This window comes from Mesoplodon mirus (genome assembly GCF_964341445.2).
Source record: "Mesoplodon mirus genome assembly, chromosome: X".
NCBI classification, from domain to species: domain Eukaryota; kingdom Metazoa; phylum Chordata; class Mammalia; order Artiodactyla; family Ziphiidae; genus Mesoplodon; species Mesoplodon mirus.
In genome coordinates this window covers 95,013,528-95,040,608 of record NC_138981.1, presented here as the reverse complement: position 1 = coordinate 95,040,608, position 27,081 = coordinate 95,013,528, and the positions used below count along the sequence as shown (strand labels likewise).

At 39.8% G+C, this 27,081-nt stretch overlaps 1 protein-coding gene across 3 annotated transcripts in view; it reads left to right on the top strand.

The window, feature by feature from the left end:
* The first annotated feature begins 381 nt into the window (after positions 1 to 381).
* Positions 382 to 27,081, top strand: part of AMMECR1 (AMMECR nuclear protein 1) — a 108,519-nt gene continuing 81,819 nt past the window's right edge. For 2 of the 3 annotated variants that reach the window (XM_082610678.1, XM_082610677.1), the window contains exon 1: positions 382 to 966. In XM_082610678.1, coding sequence (XP_082466804.1) covers positions 494 to 966 — 473 coding nt within the window. In that variant the 5' untranslated portion in view covers positions 382 to 493. The remainder of the gene's footprint in view (positions 967 to 27,081) is intronic. The other variant, XR_014292559.1, reaches the window with a different exon arrangement.

The following is a 27,081-nucleotide window of genomic DNA, read 5'->3' as shown; positions in this document are numbered from 1 at the left end:
CTATGCGCAGCGCCCGTCATCGAGCTGGGCTTTGAGACTTGGACACTTACTTCGGACTTTCTTCTTTCTCCCCCCTCCCCTCCCACTAGTTTCTCTTTCCCTCCTCTGACCCGGGGCGTGCCCACCTCTTCCCTTTGCTCCCACTCTCCGCTTTCTTCTTCTTTCCTTCTCCTTCCTTCCTACTGGGCTTCGCGTCTTTCATCCTCTGAGAGCCGCGGGGCGGGAGGCTGAGGCTCGGCTCGGAGGAGGAGGCGCGAGGCCGGCGGGACAGGCGTGAGGTGCCGAGCCGCGAAATCGCGGGGCGCGCGCCGGGGCGGGGGCGCGCGAGGGCTGGCCGCGTGGCCGGGCGTCCGGGTCAGGTAGCGGCGCGCGCGCGCGTGGCCCGCGAGCCCCAGGCGCGCCCCCGGCGGCCGGGGCCGCAGCGTGCTCGCCCCCGCCGCCAGCTCGCCTCACTTATGGGTCGGAAGCGCTGCGTGGGGGAGACTGTTCCAAGATGGCGGCGGGTTGCTGCGGGGTGAAGAAGCAGAAACTGTCCAGTTCGCCCCCCTCTGGCTCGGGTGGCGGTGGTGGCGCCTCCTCCTCCTCCCACTGCAGCGGAGAGAGCCAGTGCCGAGCCGGGGAGCTGGGACTAGGAGGCGCCGGTACGCGGCTCAACGGTCTAGGAGGTCTAGCCGGAGGAGGTAGCGGCAGCGGCTGTACCCTCTCTCCCCCCCAGGGCTGCGGCGGCGGCGGCGGGGGAATCTCCCTGTCGCCCCCTCCGAGCTGCGGAGTGGGCACCCTACTTTCTCCCCCGGCCGCCGCCACCTCACCCTCGCCCTCCTTGCCGTCCGCCGCCTCGTCCTCATCGCCCGGCTCCCGGAAGATGGTGGTGTCAGCGGAGATGTGCTGCTTTTGCTTCGATGTGCTCTACTGTCACCTGTACGGATACCAGCAGCCCCGGACCCCCCGGTTCACCAACGAGCCCTAGTGAGTACCGTGCCCACCGCCGCCCTCTCCCTTGCGCTCGGGATGAGGCTCAGAGTTGAGGCAAAGTACGAGTCAGCCTCCCCGCCGGCCGCTGCCCCTGCCCCTCTCGCTGCCCCGGGTCCCCGGAGCCGCTCGCTCTGAGTAAGGGCACCCCGCGCTTTCTGCCCTCGGAGGCAAGCGCCTCACACTTGGAGCGGGGTGCTGCTGCGAGAGATGGCGCGCTAGTTCCCAGAGGTGTTCACTTTCTCTTTGAGATAACTTCGAGGAGTTTTGACCCTCTCCTCTCCTTCGCCACCCTGCGTCTCATTCGCCCGGGTTTGGGAGCTCTGGTTCCCTCACGATGTTGACTTCTCCTGGCTTGGGTTTCCTTGACCCCCTGTGAAAGCCCCGCCGGTATTCCCGCCCCGCGTACCTTGCACATGGAGAGTTACTCTTCCATTGCAGCGTGAAAAATAGCAACTATCCAACTTCTGTTCTGCTAGTGATGGAACTTAGCTCCGGAGCCAATGAAGTTTACCCATCTTTTTCTTTCGGGTTTCCTCATGTCCTGAGGAGGGAGGAGGTTTTTTCAAAACACATTTTCCCTTAGTACCTATTTTTATCCGAACATACCCATTAAAATGTGTTTCTAGTGAAGCGCACCGCCGACTCTCTCACATTTAAAGAGTGAGACTTTTTTTTTTTTTCATTCCACCGTCTGGGTAAGAGCTCATTCAAAGAGAGCTGTCCCCATAGAGCCACTGTCAGTTTGTACATTAAGCGTACATTCGCTTTTGTGTCGATTTCACTTTTAAGAAACCCATGTTAGGCTCGACAATTCGAGAACTAGTTGAACAGTAAGTGTGTAGGAATGTTTACGGTTTCCTTCGGTTTTGTACTTTTAGTTATTTTACCCTTCAAGTGTGTGGTTGAAATTATTTAAAATAACACTGTTACAGCTAAAAGCCAGGTTAATTCTAGTCCCTGTCCACTTGGATGTATGGGAGATGGTGCATATGTTGTTTTTTTAATGTGTAAACTGAGTATAAACTGACTTTTTGAGTTAAATGCTAGACAGAATGTAAAGCCCAAGGAAGGACAGAATGACAAAGAGGGTGATTGTTTTTATTATGAGTACTTAGCATCAAGAAAAATAATAGAGAAAAATTTCAGTGAAACTTATACTGAAAAGCAGCAACCCTTTTTCTAGCTAAGACAAGTGCCCCTTGTCCCCATATCATAAATACCTGAATTGATGTTCTTTTTAAACTGCTTCTTTTCATTTTGTGAGATTAGGGGATTAGACTGCGACTGGATACGTATAAACACTTCTGCCTAGACTAAAAATATTCAATTAATATGTAAAGTGGAAATTACAATAAAGTGTCCTGGAAATTATAAATTTGCTTCGTTTGTTTTCTTTGGCTTTGATGCTTGAAATGTATTTAATTTTGTATTTTTGCCACTCTTCTGTGGTCTGTGCTTTTTCTTTCAGACTTGGTTCCTCTTTGGGGATTGGTTCATAAGAAATGCATGAAAGAGCATAGAGACTGATACTTTGTCAAATAAATTAAATATCTTGATAAATTTCATAGTTTTAATTCTAGAAGCTTAAATCCTAAACCCACACCTGTACTTAGCCAATTTAGTTTTTGGTTAAGAAGTAGAATTCATTTTGAAAAAGACTGCCATGTTAAAAAAATCTATGAAATATTTATTAGGTTGAGTCACTTATTTGTGACTTTTCTGCCTTCTCTTGGATGTCTATGATGTATTAAAGCCAGTCCGGGGATGATACATAGGTTGGCTCAGCAAAGTCATGGGACTGCAAAAATTCACTCCTGTTTAGTTATATGAGTTTGGCAAAGGCTGTTTTACTATTCACGTACGCTCCATTGCTCCAAAGCATATGCGAACACACTTTCAGGAGGTGCTATTTTCACACATTTTAGAGTGAGTTTGGGTTAACTGAATGACTGTAACAAGAATTTTAAAAGGAAAGTGAGCTTGACCAGCTCATACAGAAAATGCTTTTGAAAATGTCATTTAACAGTGGCTACTTTGCACACGTATTTAGGTATTGATTCTCCTCTAATAGTCCACCCACTGGATTTCTTTTTCATGGAATGAAACAGAAAAAATAAGGCACCCTTTTGACCACTGTGGATATGTTGAAATGATGCTGGAAGAATAATAACTATTATTTAGCAGGCCTTGGCTGTGTCATGTATTCTACCAAACAATGAATTTAGAAGAGCCACTGAACATGACCAAGGGGAGAATGAAAGTTCACTTAAGTGGAAAGAGGACTGCATCTTATTTTCATTTATCTTAAAGTCATTTTTGAGGTGGACAGTGGAAAAACTCAGGAAAGTTTCTTAAAAGCAGTGTTTGATTATGGAATTGAAATAACTATAATCACTTGACAGTGCCTTAGTAACCAGAACCCATTTTCTTTCTGTTTTACATATTTAATAGCATTGTGTACTTATTAGTGTGGCTTGGTGCTGGGGGCCATAAGACAGAAATAGGCACATTGCTTTTCTTTTTTTTCCCCTCAGAGTTATTAGGATCATGGTGTCAAGAGCCGTGCTGTTTCAGGTCCTGACTCTGTCCACCAGAAGACGTGCTTTCAACAGTGGCACATTCTCCTGTGGGAAAGCACACCGTTTTTATCCCTTCCCAGGACCTTTCTGTCAAAATGTCTGTCACTGGTGAAATCTGCCTTTATAGGCTTAGAAGTTCTAGCTTCATTAGTGACCCTTCCACTCTGGAAGGTTATTAGAGATTTCCAGTGATCTATCTGTTTCAGGTTTGGCGGGGAGGATGTCACTATAGGAAAAGGCTGTGTGGATACAAATTCTTCACTGTTGCTGCTGTTTCTTGGAGTACCTACCTCATTGTGAAGAGGTAGCAGTAGCTGGAACTTGGGAGGACAGTGGAAATCTGTTTAATGGAAGACAGGTAACATTTGTGTTCAAAGTGAGGAATGAATTACTGAATCCTTGGTCTCAGTTGCACAGCCACATTTGCCCACAGAACTAAGATTCAAGACATGATTTTAAAAAATGACTTTAGGTGCATTTTACTTTTCAAAGTCAGAGCTCTTAGATTTATATTGAATAGATGGGAACACAGCCACGTTATAGGAAACCATTTGCTACCATAAAGGGGTCCACTGTGCCAGGTGTCGAGCCAGTTAGACTCCAGAACCGTCGCTCTCAACCTGCACATTCGAATCACTGAAGAATTATTAAAAATATGGACGCCAGGGTCCCAACCCCAGAGATTCTGATTTAATTGGTCTTGGATGGGGCCTGGGCGTCAGGATTATTAAAAGCTCTCCAGGTGATTTTAACATGCAGCTGAGGAGGAGAACCAGTGGTTGTATTCGACTAGGCCTTTCTCCTGAGATTCTGATTAATTTGGTCTGGGGTGGTTCCTAGGTACTCGGATTTTATGAGCACCCTGGGTGATTTTTGGTAAACAGCTAGTTTGGGAAACACTTGCAGTGTGGTCTGCAGAAGACATCACATGGGAACTTGTTTGAAATGTAGGTTCACAGCCCCCACCTCAGACCTGCTGAATTTGAATCTGCAGTTTAACAAGCTCCCCAGGTGATTCTTATGCACATTAAAGTTTGCGGAGGAGTGGTTCTCGAACTTTAGGGTACATCATAAGCTCCTGTAGTGCTTGTTAAAACACAAATTGCTGGGCCCCATTCCCAGAGTTTCTGATTCAGTCGGTCTGGGGTGGGGCTGTAAATTTGCATTTCTAACAAGCTCCCTGGTGATGCTGCTGCTACAGTTCCCAGGACCACAAGTTGAGACCCACTGGGTTAGAGAGTGGTGAAGACCTGAATAAAGTAGTTGAGCAACTGTAAGGGAAGGGCAGTTTTCACTGTCAGTTTCCAATATAAAACTTCCTGCTTCCGTGTTAGTATATTTTATCGTGGTCTTTCTAACTTAGCACCAGGGAGATTGAAGGCTGCCAAGATCATCATAAGAGTCTGAGGTTCTTGGTTTGGTTTCAGTCCGAGGTGGGGTTGGCAGGGAGGAAACCCTCACCTGGAAACCTGTGGTACAATTTTAGGTCTTTTTTCAGAAATTGTTAAATGTGGGGGGCACATTTTAGGAATTAAAAGCAGCTCAAGTATATCTTTAAGTGAGTTGTATTGATTTTAGTAAGTCAAGTCCCCCTCTGTTCCCATAAAAAATGCTTTGATGATTAGTTTGCTTAAATAACATGTGATGAGATTTTGAAAGCTTTTACTTATACTTACGCTTGCTAGATTGCATTTTAAGAATTTCCCTCATTAACAAAGAAATATAAAAGGATCCTGCTAAGGGACTGGGATTGTTCAGTCTTTATATCTTTAATGCTGTGTTGCATGTCACATCCCATGAACATTTAATTTTAATCTTCTTACCACCTTTGAAGTTAATGCAGTACTACATTCTGTATAGACCATAGCACATAAAATATGTTTTACTATTAAACATCAATAAGTGTGGTTTTTCCACTGCAGTGAGCAAAATGTATTTTTAAAATATCCACTCCTGGACATGCAGATTTTGAGAGACTGTGATCAGGTGTTTGAACAATTACCTTTTTCTTGTCGCAGTAGTCAAATTACTGTTTTTCTGTGTGCTTGGGAGGAATTGGGTTGCTCTAGGGAGGTGAGAGGTAGGCACTTTGTTTCACCAGAACAGTAACAATCCTATCGCATGTTAGTAAAAAAGATGATTTGATAATGCAGCTCAGGTCAAAGTGATATTAAATCAGCATTTTAAACACAAACTATTATATTTCTATTATGTCTTTTTTGGATGAAGACTGACCAGAATGGCCAGAAGGTGTATGTGTTTCTTGCAGATGATGCTACTAAGCCATTACAGATTTCCTTCTCCATGCTAGCGTAATGGTCATAATGTATAGTTCTTCTTTTTTTAAAAAAATTGTTGAGCATTTTTGGATGTATTATATGGGTTGTTTTTCAACAGTGTTGATTTCCATTGGAAGACAATCCGGTGTCCTATCTTACTGATAGAAAAGAAAGCAGGCATGCCCCCAGTTGTCATTTATGCTGAAAAAACCATCCGTGACTGAAATGGTAGGATGTAGAAATATAAATTACAAAATTATTTTATATCCATGCGTAAAGGTGTACGTAGGGCAAGGTATATTTAGTTACAAAGGAAAACTCGTTGCTTATTTTACCTTCTCCCCCATGTGGCCAAAGGGAGTGATAATCTAGCTCATGATTTTTCTTGCTTATGTATTGTGTTTGTGCTGTGTTCAGGTCCCAGTTAGTGGGTAGCAACCAAGAAGGAACTTCTGCTGGGATCTCTCAGTCCAGTGGGAAGAAGGACCACTACTGAGAAAAAGAAAAATGCTCTGTTAGCCCATGCATAAGTTGCTTTTTTCTAGTATGTGTTTCTCAGAAACATACTAACATTCACATTGTTGTCTTTAAAAGACCGTACACTTTTTGCAATTGTATTTGCGTTAAAACACTATACCCTATTACGGCAATTTATTATAATTTTGAAGTCAGTTGTGCTTCTCATTAACAGACCATCTTTTTGAGAATGTATATGTGTGAAACACTAAAACTTGTGCAATGAGATTAGTCAAAGTTCCCTATTTCAATAGGCGATTTTCTGTTCTCTCCATGTCACACATGCTTGCCTGTTTTAAAGCAGCACAATGACCAGGGCTTTTGCATTTAAATTTTCTTAAATAGTCTTTTTTTCCCCCAACTTGTGTAATAATGTCTCTTTTTGATACTGTTCTGAATCAATTAAGCTAAGTGAGTGAGGACCAGCAGTAAAACCCAGGGGCTGCCAAGAATGGACCTTCAGTATGTAAGCTGTCTTTCCACAATCAGTAATTGGGCAGTCGCTCACAGGACACTGGAAACAGTGTGGGAAGCCAGTGGTTGTGTAGGTGGGAAGAGTAGATTCCCAACAGTAAACTTATTTAGAGTTGAGCTTCTGTAGTTAGTGTTGCTAAGAGCAAAAATGAGCCACAAGCTTATGTAGTAGAAAGAAAAGCGCCCATAGGAAAAAGTATGGGGCAGTAATATAGCTGGTTGGGCGGGGCGTATTTTATGTTTGGTCCAACTGTAAGTGGCATCTTTTCTATCAAGTGTGGGTGTATTTTCTACAGCTTTTAATGTATCATACTTTCAAACTTGCTCAACCTTAAAAAATGTTAGTGTTGGGTAGCTGAGTGGAAATTATATGTCACTGGGGAAAGAACCCGTTTTTTTTGTTTGTTTGGTTTTTTTTAGCATATACATTATGCTGAGTTCCGTGGATGGAAACTAGAGAAATAGAAGAACTAGTTCTATCCTCACAGAACTCACAGTCTTGTTCAAGATATGATACAGATATCAGTTTCTTAAAATGCTTACAGAGCAATGTGTACATGATTACAGGTGAATTAGATACATGAAAAATGTTGTACCTAAGGATGGTAATGACGTGGGGTAAAGGAGTGGTCAGGAAGAATGCTTTTGGGAGAGGACAACTTTTGAGCCAACGTTTTAAATGGCAGAAGTACAGAGACTATTGGTAAGAGTGGGTATGACCAGTAGATCTGGAAGTCTTACTTGGTTGTTCTCAAACCAGTTGCTGTCACCACCACACCCCTTGCCAGAGCACTTGGGGATTCCCAGCAGCTGTCTTCAGTCAGCAACTTGCACACTCAGCATTCGCCATACCAATCCCCTTTCTCTGGTCTCTAAGATCATAAAACTTCAAGGAAATGGAAAGTAGCCTTTTGTCCTGGGAACCCTCTGGGAATGCTGGATAAGAAATATTGGATCTGATTATAGTTTCCCATGTTAGGAAGGGAACAGAATTTGCAAACGAGTCCTCTAGAATGTAGGATGAATTGGAAGGAGAAGAGTCTCAAGGTAGGGGAGCCCAGCGAGGCTTAAGGTGATGAGGGCAGGAGAAAAACTGGCATTGCAGAAGTAGGGAATGCGCCCCGGGGACAGAGTTTGTGAATAAAGGAATGTGGAAAAATCAAGAAGTGGAAGAAGTTGTCAGTGTATGCAGAGACTCACACTCTAGGACCAGGTTTTGTGTAGGAGTGGAAGGATTGCAGCTCACCTGTTTTTTGGTTTCCATCATTGCCTCTTCTTCTCTTGGCTCTGTGCCTAGCTATTCTTGTGCTCAGGAAAAGTTTGTTCAACAGCTCTGTTGGAATGGCGATGAAATTTGATCCCAAGTGTAAGAACCTACCCCGCCCACCTTTCACCTATTCCCAACTGTTACCTAATTTGAGAGAAAGGAGAAGACATGTTGGTTTGATCGAATTTGGATCACGTATAAAGATAGCTGAGAGAGCTCTTGGATGAGGATCTGAAATCAGGTGATTGCATGTGAGTAAAGAGGCATTGCAGAAAAAAAAATCTACGAAATTCCCATTGCTGGGGCAAGTGAGGCTTTGAACATAATTCAGAGTTTGTAAGTCTGAGGAACCAGGAGGATGGTGGTGTCAGTTAAAAACATGGTGGGGGAGGGGATGGGACAAAACAAGTAGTTGGTCACGTGAAATCAGATTTCTTAATATGTATATTTCAAGTGTTGGCAGTTAGCAAATGTCATTTCTTTTTAAATTAACAGAACCACAGAGCAGCAAAGAGCTATTGTGATGATTTGGTTTGGTTGGTCTCTTGGGATCTCTTCAGCCTCCCCATCTCCCCAGTCGTGACTTTGAACTGCCAAAATGGGTGGAGATCAGTGATAGTTTTAAGCTTTGTCTTGCTAGTAAAAATACCTGACAGAATGTTGGGTTTCCCTAATGTAGGTTTATACATTTTCTCAGTCTTCAGGCTTATGACTTTGAAGGCAAGCACTCAGTGACTCTTATATTTCCTTTATGTGTTTATCGCAGCACAGTTGTCAACAAAATAGAGCCTCGTGGAGGACCATCTCAGAAACTTGTATTGGGTTGGCCAGAAAGTTCGTTCAGGTTTTTCCGTATGATCGTACAGAAAAACCCGAACGAACTTTTTGGCTAACCAATAGTTTCAGGCCTTGGATTAAAGGAAATTTGTGAAGTACTGTCTGGTACTAGATTCTAGGTCCTATGTCCTCAAGCTTAGAAAATAAAGAATCAAGCTGGATCTGTTTTGCAGCTTTGCTCAGCAGTGAAAGAGAGATGTTATCAGTGGACAGGATTAGCCATATTGCTTTGTGATCTTTGCAATCTTCAGTGGATAGGCAAATGTGAAAAGTTCTGCTTGAGTCCAGGCCTGCTAATATTAGTTTTTAAATTAAGGTCTGTGATAGTCTTGATGATTCTTGCCTTTCCCCTGTTTCATTTTACAGATAATCCACACTGTGACCCAAAGCCACATGCAATGCTGGGAGAGCACAGTTGACTGTATTATGCAATATCCTGCCAGAAGATGCTGACCAGCTCTCTAGTAATGGAAAGTAGTGAGATTGACTTAACTGCCTATGTAGCTCGCCTTGCCATTCCATATACTTTCTGTAAGCATATGACACACAATTCTAGTAACAAATCTTATGGTGAGATCTTGGATTGCTGCAAGGTGGTGACACCAGATTCTCTGCTTTGCTTCAGGCACTGGTGGATCTTTGAGTCATTCTCACAGTATGGGATCTATGAAAAATCGGTTTTGGTGCTGTCAGCCTAACAGCCACAGCACTGTGTCTGCCTCAAAGAAATGCTCGTGTGCTAGTCACGTTGGTGTGCTTCTTCTCTGTGACAGTAGTGTTGCTTATGTAGACTAAAGACCACATGGTTAGGTATAGGTGGTTTGGGTGCAAATAAGTTACATCTCTGGTACAACTTGGACCTCAGTACAAACCTCATTGTAGTAAGGCAGATACCCTCTGTATTCCTGATTTTGAACAACAGTGAGGTAAGTGTTTAGATGCTGGGTGCTCTTTTCACTTCTTTTTAAGGTGGTAAGTGGAAGACAGTGTTGGTGATTTATTCACTAAAGAAGAATCTCATGAAGTCTTCTGGCCTTTTTTCTGTGTTAGAGTATTGCTCTCCATGCATTTCATGAAGTTCCCCATGATTAAAACAAACAAACTCCCACGCTTTGTTTGCATTAGAAACAAAAAACTTGCCAGTAGGTTGGCCAGGTACTTGATTTTGTGGAATAGCTCTTTGATGGTAGAAGTAGGGGGCTAGGCAGTCAGTGGTTGAAAATGTTTGTTCATTTCCTGGATCCATCTACCCCACACCCTTGTCAATTTAAAAAAAAACCCACAAGAACAAATGGGAATGATACTGCCTCTATTTCTCTGACACAAATGAGGTGATAGGTGGTTTGTGGTGTATTTTACTCTACGAAGTCCTCTAACCATTGCCCTGTTTGGCAAGTTGTTTTGCAGAAATCCACCCTTCCACACAGAAAGCATGGCTATGTGGAGACAGAGAGTCACACAGGGCTGGAGGCAGGAGTAGGGGGCACGTGGGAATCAGGGAAGGAGAAAAATGAGATTGTTGTCAAGTGAGGTGATGCCTGGATTCAGGGCAGATAAAGAGACCAAGTGTGGAGTCTGGAGCGGGACTGCTGCCAAGAGGCGTATTTTACATGATACAAACCTAGGTGTCCCTCCTTTAGGACCAAGAGTCGTGGCACTCTGGTTAAAAAGAAATGATTCCTATCAGCAACAGATGCACAGCATGAAGTTTAATAACATAAGAGGACTTGTGTACGGGTCCCCCGAGTGCTTCCTAGAGACCATGTTGAAAACCATTCACATCGTGTCCTCAGAATGAGGCCTCTGGGTAAGTTTGGGAGCCGTGGGACAAGTAGCTTAAGTATAGTCCAAATGGATGAATGTAGCCACTCTCTGGTCATTATCCTTTTTTTTTCTTGATTTATCCTTGAACATAGTTATAAATCCTCAGGTATTCAGATGTGTCTTATTTTTAGGCCTGTGTATCTAGGTATTAATAGCCTCTCCTTAGATGTATGATATTTCTTTTACATAGCTTGCTGCTCATAGTTATTCTCCATCACAAAGATTATGGAACAGATACTATGAAAGGAGAGAGCCAGATGTAACGTCTGATTGCAGAATGCAGTCATAGGAAGGCATCCTACTGAGTATACTCGGCTCTTCTGTACCTTATCTCCAGTGTCTCTTAACAGGACCCACTATGGTCGATTTAATTTGCAAATGACACTCTCAGAGGTAACTGGGGTATCAGCTATTTTTGGTTAATGAATTTCTCTTCAGTCATATAGATGTATACTGATTTTAGCAAGTTTATTTTTATTGTGGTAAAAAACACATAACATGCGATCGAACCTGTTAACACATTTTGTAAGTGTACAGTACTGTTAACTATAAGCACCATGTTTAGTTTACTTTTTAGAGGTACGCGTAATAGTGGCTCTACCTCAAGCAAGTACGTTTTCATAGGAATGTTGAGAATCTTTTAAAGATTTTACCAATCCACATGAGAGATGCATGAAGCCTATTCCCAATTCGTCCCAGCTTACCCTTCCCCCTCTTACAGGAGAGCCTAATTTAGGCTTTGAGGTATTATTCTTCCAAACTTACTGAAAATGATGAATAAACTAGATTAAAGGCATTAGAGGCAGAAACAACCATTTTTTTAAAAAAACATTTCAAACTAGTAGCATTTCAGTTAGTATTTGACCTGGCATTTATCATTTACTTTGTTAGTAGACTTAATACCAACTACCTGTATTTGAACAGAGATTGATTTTCTAGCTTTCCTTTTAGGTCGTTATCTCATCCTCTGTTCTTTAGGGCTTTCTAACGAATTTGCCAATAATAATATAAGGAAACATCTTTGACAGGTCAGAGCTTGGCCCTTGTTCACCCACTTTTAAAGGTGGAAGGAGGGACCAAAGCATTAAAGGAGAACATTAGTTTTGACAGTTAATCCTGATATTTCTGAGAAAATGTGTTTTCTAGAGAGGTGGAAAATTGGAAGACACCTTGCCTCATGGGATATTATAAGTAAGGCCTTTCAGTCCATATATGTGCGTATAAACTGGTTAAGCACTTTTTGAAATTGCTTCTTATAGTGTACATATTTGTTTCTAATGGAGAGCTCACATCTAAATGTGGTAGTGGCATCTGTGAAATAATAGGTATGGTAAAGTCATGGGTCTTGAAAGTCGTTTATTTGCCCTGTTGTCTACACAACCAGTATGAGGTTCTTTATCATTAGCAGAGGTGCAGACGTATTTAAGTAATAGCACTGAATTGTAATGCATTAATTTGAATTTTGGAGCAGTTTCTAACTTCTTCCATTTAGAGATGCCTCTGCACTTCTAAAGGAGAAAATAGAAATTCCACCATGATTATCCCTTTGCTTATAGACATTTAAAAATGAATATTTGTTCAAGCTTCAGGATTTCTTTGCCAGCATTATCTTAAGTCAGTGTGTTTTACCTCGAAACCTATCTCTTATTCTAAGCTAGTACTGCTCTTCATATTATGGTTATTTCTGATATTTCAGTTCAACAAGTGATATAACTGTTGTGGGCAGAACACTGTGGTAGGCTCCTTTTTGGGTGCAGGTGAGTGATCTATAAAATAGACATAAGCCATGCTTCCTGCCTTTAAAAAACCTTGCAGTCATATTGAGGAGACAAGATTCAGGAAACAAGTAATGAGGTCACATATGACTTAATGGCCAAGTGAGTGATGGAGACAGTGAGGTCTGTAGGAGTTTGGACAAAGACTAATGTGGGCTGGGGTTATATAGGAGGGCTTCGTGGACAAAGTAGGATTCGGGCTGGGTAGGCCTTTTTCATAGATAGATCAAGCATTCTAGACAGGGAAACAACTTAAAGATACAGAGGTCAGAATGAGCATTAGACAGTAGTCAATGGGCACCACAAAGGTAGTTTGAAGTGGGGGAGATCCTAGCAAGAAAGGGGATCCATCACGAGACTGTTGCTGTAATTCAGGCATTGGGAAATGAAAGTCTGCCAGTTGACAATTTTTAACTGTTAATGGCTTGTGAATTGCCTCTGTCTTGGTAAAGTTTCCCTTTTGTCCAGTTAATTATGCCTCAGCAGGTTCTTTAATGTCACGAATGTCATGAAGCCTGGACAAGAGACTGGGAAATAACACAAGTAGGAGTCTGCTGTGTAGACAAAGTACTTTCATTCATCAATAGACATTCAGCATAAGTCAGTTAGATTAACATTGGTTTTATCACCCTTTGCCTGAGTGCCTTCTATGTTCAGTGTTCTTTTTTTTTTTTCTTCTAAACTTCAGCATCTCAAACATAAAGCTGGGAAAATTGAATAGCTGCAAAGATTATGTAATTGAAAAAATAAACCACCCTAATTATTATAGAATTAAATGGCTTTAAGCCACTTTTTTCCTCCATAAGTTAATGAAGAAATTTTACTTGGATGTTGCAAATGTAACCCACATAAGGTAGGTACTGGGAATTATAATAATTATAGGAGAATTGTGTACTAATTATTGAATGATGTTATTTATTAAATTAGCTTTAGATTAGTGGGTGTATTCCTTATGGTTCTTTTTTTTAATTTTTAAAATTTTTTTGGCTGCATCGGGTCTTCGTTGCTGCGTGTGGGCTTTCTCTAGTTGTGGTGAGTGGGGGCTACTCTTTGCTGCAGTGTGCGGGCTTCTTATTGCAGAGCATGGGCTCTAGGCACACAGGCTTCAGTAGTTGTGGCACACGGGCTCAGTAGTTGTGGCTTGCGGGCTCTAGGGCGCAGGCTCAGTAGTTGTGGTGCACAGGTTTAGTGGCTTCACAGCATGTGGGATCTTCCCAGACCAGGACTCGAACCCATGTCCCCTGCATTAGCAGGTGGATTCTTAACCACTGCGCCACCAGGGAAGCCCCTCCTTATGGTTCTTAACATACCCTATTCGAGAATGCTACAACTCTTAAGACACAAACTATATAAGCAAAATCTTTAAAGGTTTTATAGAATTATTTAGAAACAAAACTCTAAAATAGTTTCCTGAATTACAATAGAACAGCATACTTTTATTTTTTGTTGAATAATTGCTCTTTGAAGACAAAGGAGCAAAATTCTCAGTCTTTTGTTGATAATTTGTCTTTAATTTTATTAAGATATAAGTTTAGAACCCCAAATTCTTCTTCAGTGATCACTGTAAAATTTTATTTTAGTAACCCACTTTTTTGTTCTCTAGAATATGTTTCGGAATATAAGGAAATTCTTTCGCAACTCTGAGACTGATCTCTGACAGGTTCTAGCCACATAAGCATGAACGTTGTGCCAGCATACTCAGGAAGTAAAAAACAACACTAGCACAATGCTTATGAACAGTGTTCTCTATGTAGTCAGTTTATGTTTATAAGTAGACCAGCTCTCCCTGATGTCATAGCCTTGAATTATGAATAAATAATCTGTAACTTGAATTATCTATTACTACAGTGAGGTGAAGATATACCAGATGTTAAAAGAAAATAGGGGTAGTGAAATATTTTTGAATCAACTTTTTTGGAGAAGAGATGGATTTTGGCCTATATAGGTGATCATAGACCCCTGCCACACAGTAGGTAGGAGGCCAAATGGAATCCAGTGGTTCTTAGGACAGATCACACAAAGGTCCCTGATCACTCTCAGTATGCTTAAAATCTTTATTAACAAAGGTGCATGCCCACGCCAGGGGAAGGAGAGGTAATTTTGTTTATACAGGGTTGAACCACTTAGATGCCAATTTCATTTTTCACAGGCGTCAAACAATAGTCACGTTAAATGGGCAGTGGCCTCCATAGTGTAGAGCACAATCGAGGAAAAAAAAGTCAGTGGTTTTCCATTTTGGCTGTGGCAAGAGAACAAGAAAATACCGTTTTAAAGTGAAACAATGGGTGTAGGTCCAAAGGGTCCTGGTTCCTGTCTCCAATGGGCTGTTCTTAGAACCTTTGGTGTGTTTATTTCAGTTCAACCTAGAGAAATTCAGGGCAATTTTTACAGAAGAGGAGCGTTTTAGCCTTGAAGCTTTCTTTCACTTTCATGAAGAGTTATAATTATTTGCCATCCCATAATAACCATTCATTAACCCTTTATTAACTTAAATAACTTGCACGAGCCCAGCAGGGCCACTGGTGCTTTCCTGTTCTCAGAATTGTTGTTATATTTATTTGAATACTTTTGTCTCCCACCCCAAAACTGAAGCACAAATCCAGGAGGATCCTTCTCTTCCCCTTCCTCAACATAATTTTTCTATGGAGCTTCATCATTTTTGAAAGCAGTAGTCTTGAATATCTGAAGGCTTGGTAGCAACTGCATAATATATAGAATTTTGGCCACTTAAATCCTAGCAGTGTTTAACCACTTTGCATTATCTAGAAAGCTATTTACTGGTCCTGCTAGTTTTCCAATTTGGGGAGGTGGTGGAGTGATGGTGGTAAAGAAGTTGTGAATTTATGACTTCCAAGTTTTCTCAAACAGTGGATTTGCATATCTAAAGGAGTACATAAGCAGTGTTTAACTGGACTGATTTTGAATTCAGGGCAGTGCTAGATTTAAAAGATTTCTAGGTTTTCCAGGCAGTTTAAAAGCAGAGAATAAGTGAGATGTTCCATTGTGCTCCTTCCTGTGCTTCACCTGAAAGTGGGTATCTTTTTCTCTATGTGTATAACTGACATCATAAGATCTTTGTGGATTTGTTTGATATTGTTTGTTATTTGGGGACTGACCTGGCTGCATGTAGCTGTACGCAGGAGGGTAAGAACATGTGTTTATTGTTCTCAAGGAGGTATGGCACAGGCTTTAATCACCTGCTTATCTTTTACCTATGATTCCATTCTTACAGAAGATTGGAATGCTTGGAAGGCTATTTGGTACTATTATTTTTTTCTACTGTTTTGTTTTAAACTCTAGGTTCCCATATATTTAGATAAATGCTTCTTTCTTTCCTAGTATTTCTGCAGTCAGGAGTTTTTAATCTGTTGCCTAAGAAAGCATTTTGTGGGGGGGTCAGCAAACACACTGAATATCGTACATTTGGTGAACCAAAGGAATACCTTTGTTTGTTTTTATGGAAATTCTTGATGTGTCCGTTCTCCCATTAATATAATTTAGATGAAGAGAAACAGATTTGAAGAAGCCTGACCCAAGGGATTATGAGTTATCCTGAAAGCAAAAATAATATTTTAGCATGTAATTTCCCTCATAAAATGTTTTATGGCAGACTTGTTTATGTCATAGATCTGAGTCAAAGCTGAATTCAACACAGTCTCTAACTTATCCAAAATTAATATCTTCTGGCTAAGAACCAACACTGCTTTACGACTCTTAAAGCATTTCCTTATATTAATCATCAGCAGTAGAAATTTGCTTTATTTTGGGGGCCATTTATTTTCAAAAACAATTTTTTTATCACTTCCTGAGTTATTACGTAGTTTACAATGCAAAGAAAACATCCAGCGCAGGGTTGGATGACAGGATAGACTTACTAACTTAGCAACTCATTCACACCTTTTGGCCTTAAAGTACATAAGATTCAAATTATTTAATAATGTCAGTAAAATGAAAAATTATTTAATCAAGGACTGTAATGCTTGCTCATAAATTCCTAAAATTGCAGGTTCTAAGTCCATGAATTCTAAAGATACATAGTAGTGAAAACTTATCATGTTATATACCTTTATCATATGTTCATGCTGGTTTTTAAAAATATGTATAGACTAGAATAGTGAAACTATGAATGAATGATAGCATCGTAAATAGCACTGAGGCTACTATCGTTGTTGATTTTTATGAGTGAATTCCTCTATATTGAAGATTTGGTCAATTTAAATTGTTTTTGTCAGAGAAGAGCTTAATGACTTTGTAATCACTTTTACTGTGTTTTAAACATTAAGTCAGTGATACCCAACAGTTTTTTTTCCAGCAACATGCCTCTCTGCCCTGCAGCATGACCCCCAAACCCAGAGTCTCATGTACAAATTCTGGGTGCTAATTTGAGGGGCAGGGAAGTTATATGGAAAACTTTATGTGTTAGTTCTCATTCTCCATGCCACCGCCCCCACGCCCCCGCAACATATACAATACACACAAGGGTATGAGCAGGTCATTTTTCATATTGAACCTGCAACTAAACTCATTCAGGACCCTCAGAACTCTCCAAATGAAGAACCGCTTATAATATGTTTGATATCTCCTAATTTAGTGTTAGGATAATGCTATCATTGTTCTCAGACTCTTTCATAACTTGTAATTTGGTTTGGCAACATGATAGTGAATAGTCAGTTGTACGTGATTAAATAGTAAATGTTCTATTAAAATGAGTTTTTAAAGTGTTTATGATTCTTTATAAAAGTCAAGATTTAGAGCTTGTAATCACTGTCTTCCTCTTTTCATCTAGGAAATACATTGAGACCTTTTCTTAGTAACCTTTCATCTGTTATGACTCTAGGCATTGAATTAGATGCTATGCCTTCAGTCCCACCATGACTTGGATAAGTCATAGTCTCTCATGTTCTGTTATGTAAAATTAAAATATATGAATCTTTAAAAAGAAGCAATATTTTAAAAATACTTAAATGTAGCCAAGTGTTTATAACAGTAAATGCATTTTTTTCATGTCTGTTATCAAAAAACATATATTTCCTTGTAGTCGGCACAGGTAAAATGGAATGTAAATATAGGTTGATCATATTTTCCCTCTTCAAATTTTATAGATGTTCATGAATACTTTAACCTAGAAATTTATGTGTAGATATCACCAGCGGTCCCACATGTTTTCCTGGGCAGTTTTAAGAACTGAAGGTTACAGTCTTTTTGGAAGACACCAGTTCCAGAAAGATTTTCAAACTCAAAGAAGGGATTTCGGAATATTGGAGTAAGGACCTCAGAAAATCTACTCATCTAAAAAAGCAACATGAAAACTGGCAAAAATTTTCAAAATCAACTTTCTTTGGAATTCTGGAAATTAACCAAAGGCTTCTAACAACCTTAGGAGCATTTATTTATTCATTAAAAACAGCCTATTTTCAGTAAGAACAGTGAATATTGTGTTTCAACTTGTCCTAATCCTACCTCCCTTTCCCCAGTTCCATAAGGAAACCAGCAACCTTGCAAACACAGTAGCTATGAAAACCAGTAGCCACTGGAAGGGTCAACCTCCCCAAATATCCCTGTCCCCATAGAACTGTAACTGTTTGACCTGTCTGGCAGCTCCATGAAAAGGCCTCATTCACAAGGCTTGTCTTAACTTGATGTGACTCATCCTTGCTTAGTGGAAAAGTCTTATCCTCAGGACATTTGTTTAAAATAGTTAGGGGCAATTGTTTAACATTGCATCTGCCTGAGGTAGTGATACCAGGAGGGGCAAAGAAGGGGCTGGTCAAGAAACTGAAAAGAAGGATCTGGAGATGAATAGGGAGCTTTAAAAATCTCCAGTATATTCCTGGGTATCTACAAGGCCATACACATGTGCAGGGCTGGGTGCATGCCCAGGAAAGATCTGAGGAGGCTCTGTTTGCTCACCTCTGGCTGACCTTGAAAATCCTTAGAAGTAGGAAATGAAGACTAAGGCAGAGTTGTAAACTGCCAGAGCATTGAAGGCATGTCCCAACACACACGGGATCCCTTGGCAAGGGGTGAAAGATCTATTGGTTCAAGACATTTTAGAAAAATCTCTGTCCAATCATTAGCTGACCTCTAAGCTAACTGAGCAGAGACTTCCAGTGACCACATATGGCAGGGAATACAGACTTTACAGAATTCTTCCAGGGACGTCTCCAAACAAACAAATAGTAACAGCAACAACAAACCTTATATTCAAAGGAAATCATGCCTGAACAATTAAAGGAACGTTGTGAATGTCTTGCCAAATAAAGAATATCAATAGATAGAAATTAGTTTTAAAAGAAGCAAATGGAAAATCTGGAGTTGAAAATTTTAATAACTGAAATAAAAAATTTACTGAAGTGGTTCAACAGCAGATGTGAGCTGGCAGAATTAAGAATCAGCAAACTTGATGATAGATTGAGATTATACTGTCTGAGGAACAAAAAGAAAAAAGGGTGAAGAAAAATGAGCAGATCCCTGAGGCCTGTGGGACACCATCAAATATACCAACATACATATAATAGGAGTCCCAGAATGAGAAGTGGGGGAGCAGAAAGAGTATTTGAAGGAACAATGGCCGAAAACTCCCCAAATTGATGAAAGCATTAATCTACAACATCCAAGAAGCTCAACAAACTCAAAGTAAGATGAATTTAAAGTAGGATAAATTGAGAAGGATCCACACCTGGATGCATGATAGTTAAATTGTTGAAAGACAAAAACGAAGAGAATCTTAGAAGCAGCAAGAGGTAAGGAACATATCACAGACAAGGGAGTCTCAATAAGATTAATAGCTGATTTATCATCAGAAACCATGATGGCCAGAAGGGCAGTGGGATGAGGTATTTAAGTGCTGAAAGAAATGGGTTGTCAACCAAGAATCCTATATCTAGCAAAACTATCCAACATAAATGAAGGAAAAATTAGCATACTCCCAGATAAATAGAAACTGAGAATTTGTTGCTACAGATCTGCTCTTCAAGAAATACTAAAAGGAGTCCTTCAGGCTGAAATGAAAGGACACTAGATAGTAAGTTGAATGCACACAGAGAAATAGAGAGCACTGGTAAACATAACTACATAGATAAACATAAAAGGTGGTGTAAAGGTATCTTTGTAACTCTTCTCCTATTTGATTTAAGAGAGCTACATAAAGCAATAATTCTAAAACTGTTGATGGGTTTATCACATATAAAGAGGTAATCTGAATGACAATAATAGCTTAACGGAGAGGGGGAGGGACAGAGATTTTATGTACTGTTGACATTGGCTGGTATTAACCTGAACTAGATTTTTTAAAGTTAAGATGTTAAAACAGTTCCCAGGGCAGCCATTAAGAAAATGACTCAAACTGGAGGTAAGAATTTGGTAGGTAGTTTTAGAAATCTCAGTGCTTTGACATGCAGGTTAGAGAGTGAGATTACAGATTATTTTCAAAGTTAAGTTTTATTTGACAATTTCTTTTATATGCTGTAAACAAGTACATTATCTATGTAGAATATTTTGTGTTCTTTGTAAGACCTTAATAAAATACTAAAAAAAACTTCATAATGATCATTCTCAGAATGTTCCCATGAATTAGGAGTTTGTTCTTATTCCAGTTTCTAAGATGAGAAAACTACACCAGAGTGTTTAAGCCTTGCCTATTTCTTCTTAGTATGATTTCTAACATTGTGAGAATTATAATACTCAAGCATTGGTTTTATAACATATTCCTCCTCTCTCCTAAAAGTGCTTAATGGCATATATTTATTTTTGATATTAAAATTAATATGTTTAATAATTTTATGACACCCCTCAAGGAACTGAAGACAATTAAAAAATCTCTCTCTAAGCTTGCTTGCCTCTCTTCGAGAACTAATTCCCAGAGGCCTTCAATCTGATGTGCAGTATCTGTCAAAAAACATGTATATCTATTGCCCAGAAAGTTGGTTTTAGCTCAGGTGGAGTCTCTTTAGAGACTTGAGAAAAATTACTTTTTTTCTGAAATAAGTATGGCACATCAATAAAAAAGCTGAATTATTTTAATAGAAATGTCTGAATTTTAGAAGTGAATTATCTGTCAATGTACAGATTCAATGCATCGTTGAAAAAGTTAATTCAAATAAATATTTCTTAAGAATTTTATATGTCCAAGGCACTGTGGGAGACTCAAAGATAAGTAAAATGTGGTTCCTGCCCTCATCAAGGCTTACTATTAAGGACAAGTATGAAGGATTGTAACATGATGAAAAAAAGTTGCCTTTTATATTAATGCTTGCTTTAAAAATAAAAATAAGAATTATAATAGAGTTTTAGTATAACCTAACCTTTTGGAACTTAACATAACCTAACTCACCTAATGAACTACAGAGTAGACTAACAAAGTTCCAGATAATAAAACCCGTTATAATTTATAATATCGGTGATTTGTTCCTATGGGGAGAAAATCAGCTCTAATTTTGACTTGCTTTCAGTTCTGTTTATTTGAGGAAGAGGTAATGTGGCAGGCAAAATGATGAAAGGCTCTGAGCAGTTTTGAATGGATCTTGACCCGGCTGCAAGTAACATGAAACAAGCACTGCACTGCTTCTGGAGACTGGCTGTCAGGATCAGGGACGTCCAGCAGGCAAAACAAGATTCCTTGTAAGTAGGAAGCTATTGAATGGGTGCTCTCGGAAGGGACTACCGTCTTCTTCTCTCTCCCCTTAGGGGTCTTAGTCTCCTTATTTAGCAATTGTTTATCAAGTTTAAAGAGCGAGTAGCTTAGCAATTTCATAGTAATGTTTCAGCTTAGAAGCAAGCTGTACATGGTTGAGGAAGGGAGAAAGGATATGGTTCTAGTATACAGATCAAGAAGGTGCTGGTTCCACCTCCATGAAGTCAAGCAGCATTCTCAAGGATGTTATGATAGCATAATTTCTTTCTATGACAGACTTGTAAAAGTCTTTTTATTTGCCCTCACAACAAACCCACTGAGCTATTTTAAGCAAATTAGTTAGTTTTACATTAAATGGTACTTTTAAAGTTATTTAATTTTTAAATTATGAAATGTTAATTAAATGAACTGTCTTCAAAGATGACTGACCTAGATATTAGTTACTGTGGGAATAATGAGATAGATAAGGCTTCCCTGCCCTTAAGAAGTTTATACTCTAGTAAGAGAGCTAAGTTATGCACTAAGATAACTCTACTACAAATAAGTCTTACCTTATAGAGGGACAAATAAACCCTATAGAAGTTAGGGAGTGAGGAGCCTGGATGGGAGATTTTAGCTAAGATGACTGAAGAGTTATCTTGTTCATTGACATACAGATGTTAAAATAAAAATGAAATTTATAAATCACCCATATTTCCATGAAAAATCTTGCCTTCACTGGAATAAGCTTGCATCTTTTTGAGCATTGGTGTCAACAGTTGCTGACCTGGGAATGACTGATGCTAATGAGAAGCTAATTTTTTAAGCATCATTCCCGGGGCAGAATCAGTGGTAAAGAATCCGTCTAGGGCTTCCCTGGTGGCGCAGTGGTTGAGAGTCCGCCTGCCGATGCAGGGGACATGGGTTCGTGCCCCAGTGCGGGAAGATCCCACATGCCGCGAAGCGGCTGGGCGCGTGAGCTATGGCCACTGAGCCTGCGCGTCTGGAGCCTGTGCTCCGCAACGGGAGAGGTCACAACAGTGAGAGGCCCGCGTACCGCAAAAAAAAAAAAAAACAAAAAGAATCCGTCTAGGTGCAGGGTTTTAAGAGTAAGTCAAAAGGAAGGGCCAAGATAAAAGGTCAAATTAATTCAAGAAAATCTGTGTCCCAAGATATGCCAGACATTGTGCCAGGAATGGCTAATGCTGCGGTCCCTTGCCCCGGAGGAGCTAGCTCACAGTCTAGCAGGAGGATGCACGCAGTGCTGGGTCAATGGAAGAACCTATCCCTAGATACCATCCCATAACCCCTGGGCCTTTTAAACTGGGTGAAGGGGAATACATCAGATGGAAGGGATACTTTAAAACCTTCTGGCAGGAAAACTGTGTCGCTGGAATAAACTTTTTTTGAAGAGGTAGTATGTGTACATGGTATGAAATTCAAACATCACAAGAGGACAATAAGATGTACGTCTCCTTCCCACCCCTGTCTCTCAGCTACCCAGTTCCCCTCCCCTGCTGCCACCAGTTTCTTGTGTACCTTTATAGAGATAGTCTATGCATATACTAGCATTTGTGTACATATGCATACCCCCTTTTTTTTTGCACAAAGAGTAGCATACTATACATACTATTCTACACCTTTTTTGCAGTTAAGAGTCAATCTTGGAGATACTTCTACATCAGCACACTGAGAAATGCCTGGTTCTTCTATTTTTTTCTTTTAGCTTTTTATTTTGAAATAATTATAGACTCACGGGATGTTACAAAAGTAGTACAGAGAGATCCCATGTACCCATCACCCAGCTTCTCCCACAGGTGATATCGTCCTTAACTATAGTGCATTATCAACACCAAGAAACTGATCGCCACAATATAATTAAGTAGACCCCAGTGCCTGTTTCTGTTTAATGCCTGCAAGGTATCCTGGTGTATGGATGTACCATAGTTTATTTAATTAGTCCTTTATCTATGAACATTTAGATTGTAGCATTGCTGGCAGAGGGAAAGACAGGAGACAATAATTATCCATGTATTCAGGGCCACTGCTAGCACGTACGTTGCCTTTGTGTGAATTTGAAAAAAGTGCCCTCCCTGGGTGGATGCAGCACCATAGGTGCATGGCTTGGAAAACAGAATATAACCTGGTTAACTGCATTTAGCATCACTGCATGTATATCTCTTTGCACCTAAGTGGGAATCCATATGTGGGATAATGGAGTGTAATTGAAAATCTACAGCATGGCATTAGTGGTCCAATTTCAAACTTTGAAGCTGTCTTCTTTCCGACTTGGCACGTCCTCATCACCCCTCCCCAGTATCTCAGTCATTGAATATTTTCTATTATTTGTATATGTGTCCTTTTCCCACATTGGATGGTAAGCTCCTTTGATAGCAGAGACCTCATGTCTTCATCTTTGTAGCTTCCTTCCCTTTCCCTCCTCACTCCATTATTACCTACATAGATAGAATATTGTTTTATATAAAAGAGTTGAGTAAATTTTTGTTTAAACTTTTTCTTAAGGCAAGGAAGTTAAGAGCAGTGAATTTTTTAATCTCCCTGTCGGTACTTGAAGAGGTGTCATGAAGTTTTAAAATAAAAATTATTTCGAATGAAAATTCCCACATATACTGCATTTGCAGGAGAGAAAAAGAGTATGTCATTAAGTCAATCAACTAATAAAGAAGTGCTGCAATTTCAAAAATATTAAGCATTAAAGTATTAAAAGGAAGGAAATAAAGTAGCTGAAGTCCTTGTGAAATTTTAAGCCGGTTATTGGGTTTTGGTTCCACCGAATATTGAAATGTGGGAATAAGAATAATCCTTCATAAGGGCATTTTAAGAACTCAGTGTGTACAAAAGAAATATATACTGTTACAGATAAAAAAAAGCATTTTAAAGCTCTATTGCAAAGAACCTGAAGTATTTTATATGTATTATACACTTACGTTCAAAAGTACAGTTCTGAGAAGTTGCATAAATCTTGTGCCCTAAAAATATGCAGTGTCATCAGGTCTTAACTTTTTATGCCATTGATTTCGGATTAAAATCGTCCATTTCTACCACCGGGCTTTTTTTTTTTTTTACTGTTAAGCACTAGAAATGTTTTATGAAATTTTAGTTAAGTATTGCATTAAAACTTACATAATTAGAACCATACGTGGTACATATCAGTACCATTATAAACATACAAAGAAGAATGGAAATGTACTGTTTTTTAAACCATCTTCTATTGTGTAGAATTTACATTCACAATGTAACTAAATATAATTTAGCCGACTAACCATACAACCTAATTGGCATAAATCTTATACCAGTAACAAGTTAAAATAGATAATAGGAGTTGCAGAATAACTTGATTCTGAAGATTAAGCCCATGGCATAGGCAATGAATGGACTTGACATCCATTTTAGACAGTTATGTATGCTTGTGTATAATATTTAAGGAGGTAAGGGTTGAGGAAGTCGTACTGAATAAAAGTGGGGGGAAATGCTCACAGTGAAGTATCAAGTGAGAATTGCTTTGCCAGCAGCACATATTTTTTCATTATAGGGAGTGACTGTTACTAGAAGAGAATTGAAGAAAACATTTGTTTTCCTTGATTATTTGCTGTAAATAATTTTTTGTAACCAAATCAACAACTACTGTGGGTTCATTTTGAGATAGAACATTGTTATCTCGAGGCTTTGTTATCCTGATGTTAACTGTAATGGGTTTTTACCTGTATTCCAGGAAACAAAGCAAGTTGGATTGATTCCAGTAGGTTTTATTTTCCAGGTTTTGTGCTAAAATCAGATTGTTTGCGACTCTGAATCATGGTTCTATAAATTCTTGGCTATACTAAGTAAATTACAGTATATCTTCCAGTACAATTATAAGAATGCTCTAACATGCAGGATCCTTTTCTTGAGTGTTTTTATGATTAAAGATTCATTTCCTCCTGAACTTGGCTGGATAGGTTTTCATTCAGCTAGTATTGAAGATCACTGTCAACTACCACTTGAATGCCCTCTGTGTACTTGACAGTTTACTGTGGACAAATAGGAGTTTAAAGAATGGTTGGTTTGGCAAGCTTTCTTATAAGGGATGAATAGAATGGGCATGTTTACTTTGTAAGTTGTGTTTTTATGCACACATACATTTCGTGTTAATCTTAGCCTGGAAACTTTCAGTATACAGTTCGTAGACTAACTTACCAACTTGCTTTTCCACTGGGACATATGTAAGTAAGCATCTTTTCTACTTAACTAAGCAGGTGGCTATTTCTATGGCTACGAGGTATGTCTCAATTTATAATATAACTTGATGTAATTAAAGTTTATCAATACATATATATGTAATCACCTCTCATTATCCCTGCTTCTGTAAGGGACCTTAAAGCAAATAGTGCAAAACAGTAATTTCCTTGCCTCCTTTTCTTGACTTTCTCCCTCATTCTGTGAGCTGTCTGTATGTGCTTTCCCTACCGTGCTCCAGTGGCTTCACTGGAGTGGCCATGCCCTAGGCCAGTAACTGAAAGAGGGGAAATGGCCACAGGTGGATGATGGGAGTTGGGTATTCACGATTATACGTGAGAATGGGGGAGGCATATTAGTTATGTTGAGGTTAATAGACTTATTTGTTGGAGAAGGATTCATGGAAGATTTTGAATTATGTTTCAAATCATAAGAATTTAGAATTCGATTTGGGGGGAGGGTATTAGACATTTCAACCGGTGAGGATCACAGAGTTGACTGAGTAGTTTTGTTCAGGGAGCTATCAGGAAATGAGAGTATTTGAGAAACCTTGAGTCAGGAGAGGGAAGAGTGGAAAGGCTTGAAATTAAAGCATTTGTTCATTCATTCATTCACTTGATTTTTCTGACCTGTTGGGAAATATTGGTGTAGGAGTTATATGGTTGAATCAGTGTGAGAGATTGGTCACATTTAAAACAGCCATTGTTGAAGAGAACATTGGAACAGTTAACTCAGAGAGGACTCTGGTCTGCATAAAGATTAGCTGTGAAGTTAGGTTTGAGAGGAAAGAATAGGTACAAATCATAGTACAGGAAAGAAATGGTATAGTTTGGCATTTTACTGAATAATATGGGTGGTAATCTAGACGTTCATGCTAGGGCTCTCACTATTCATCCACAGAGAAGGGCTGCGCCATTACCCAGTGGATTTTGGAGAGCTCTGTCAGCCATACACCAATGAAACCCTGCAGAGTAAGGTCTGTATTTTTGCCTCCAAGTATATTTCGGAGATCTCTGTTTTTTTCTCCACTTCTGAGGGCAGAATCTGACTCCTGAAATTCTGGTAGAGCTTGTGGGGAGACGTCAAGAGCAATAATGTTTGCTGAGAACTTATGTGCCATGCACTCTTTTGGGTGTTTTACACACTTGCTTTTTCTCACCCTGTTTCTCCACCAAATCAATTCTTCTGTAAGGGTATATATGCAGGTGGGTGAGACGGCATCGTGCTGAGAGAGAATCCCCCACCCTGTCAAAGGCTTTGTCACCTAAAAAAGTCCAAAAATGATGGTGCTCCTTTGGCTCTTTGACCGGAAACTTTCTAGCCTTCCCCCTTCCTTTTATTCTACCTTCAATTTATGCTATCTGGTGGCTTCAAGTCACAGACCTTGAGCTAGAGTACTTTCCCTAGTCATGATCCTCTCCTTTCTTGCTTCCCTGAACTCTCACACTAAGTGGCCTTTCTTACGCCCCCTTACTTCTCATTCATAGCTGTTTTCTTATTTACTGCTTTATTTTAAATTCTATTTATGTGGTTTCTCTTCTTCACTTATAGACAGTGAGCTCCTAGTGAGGGATGGTCTTTGTTATTTCTGATCCCTAGGACATAGCACAGAGTAGAGAAGGTGCTTCACAATGGTTTGTTGTACTGAATTGACCCTATCAACTGCAGTTTGGTTTCTCATCTTGTTTATCCTTGTGGGATGATGACTCTC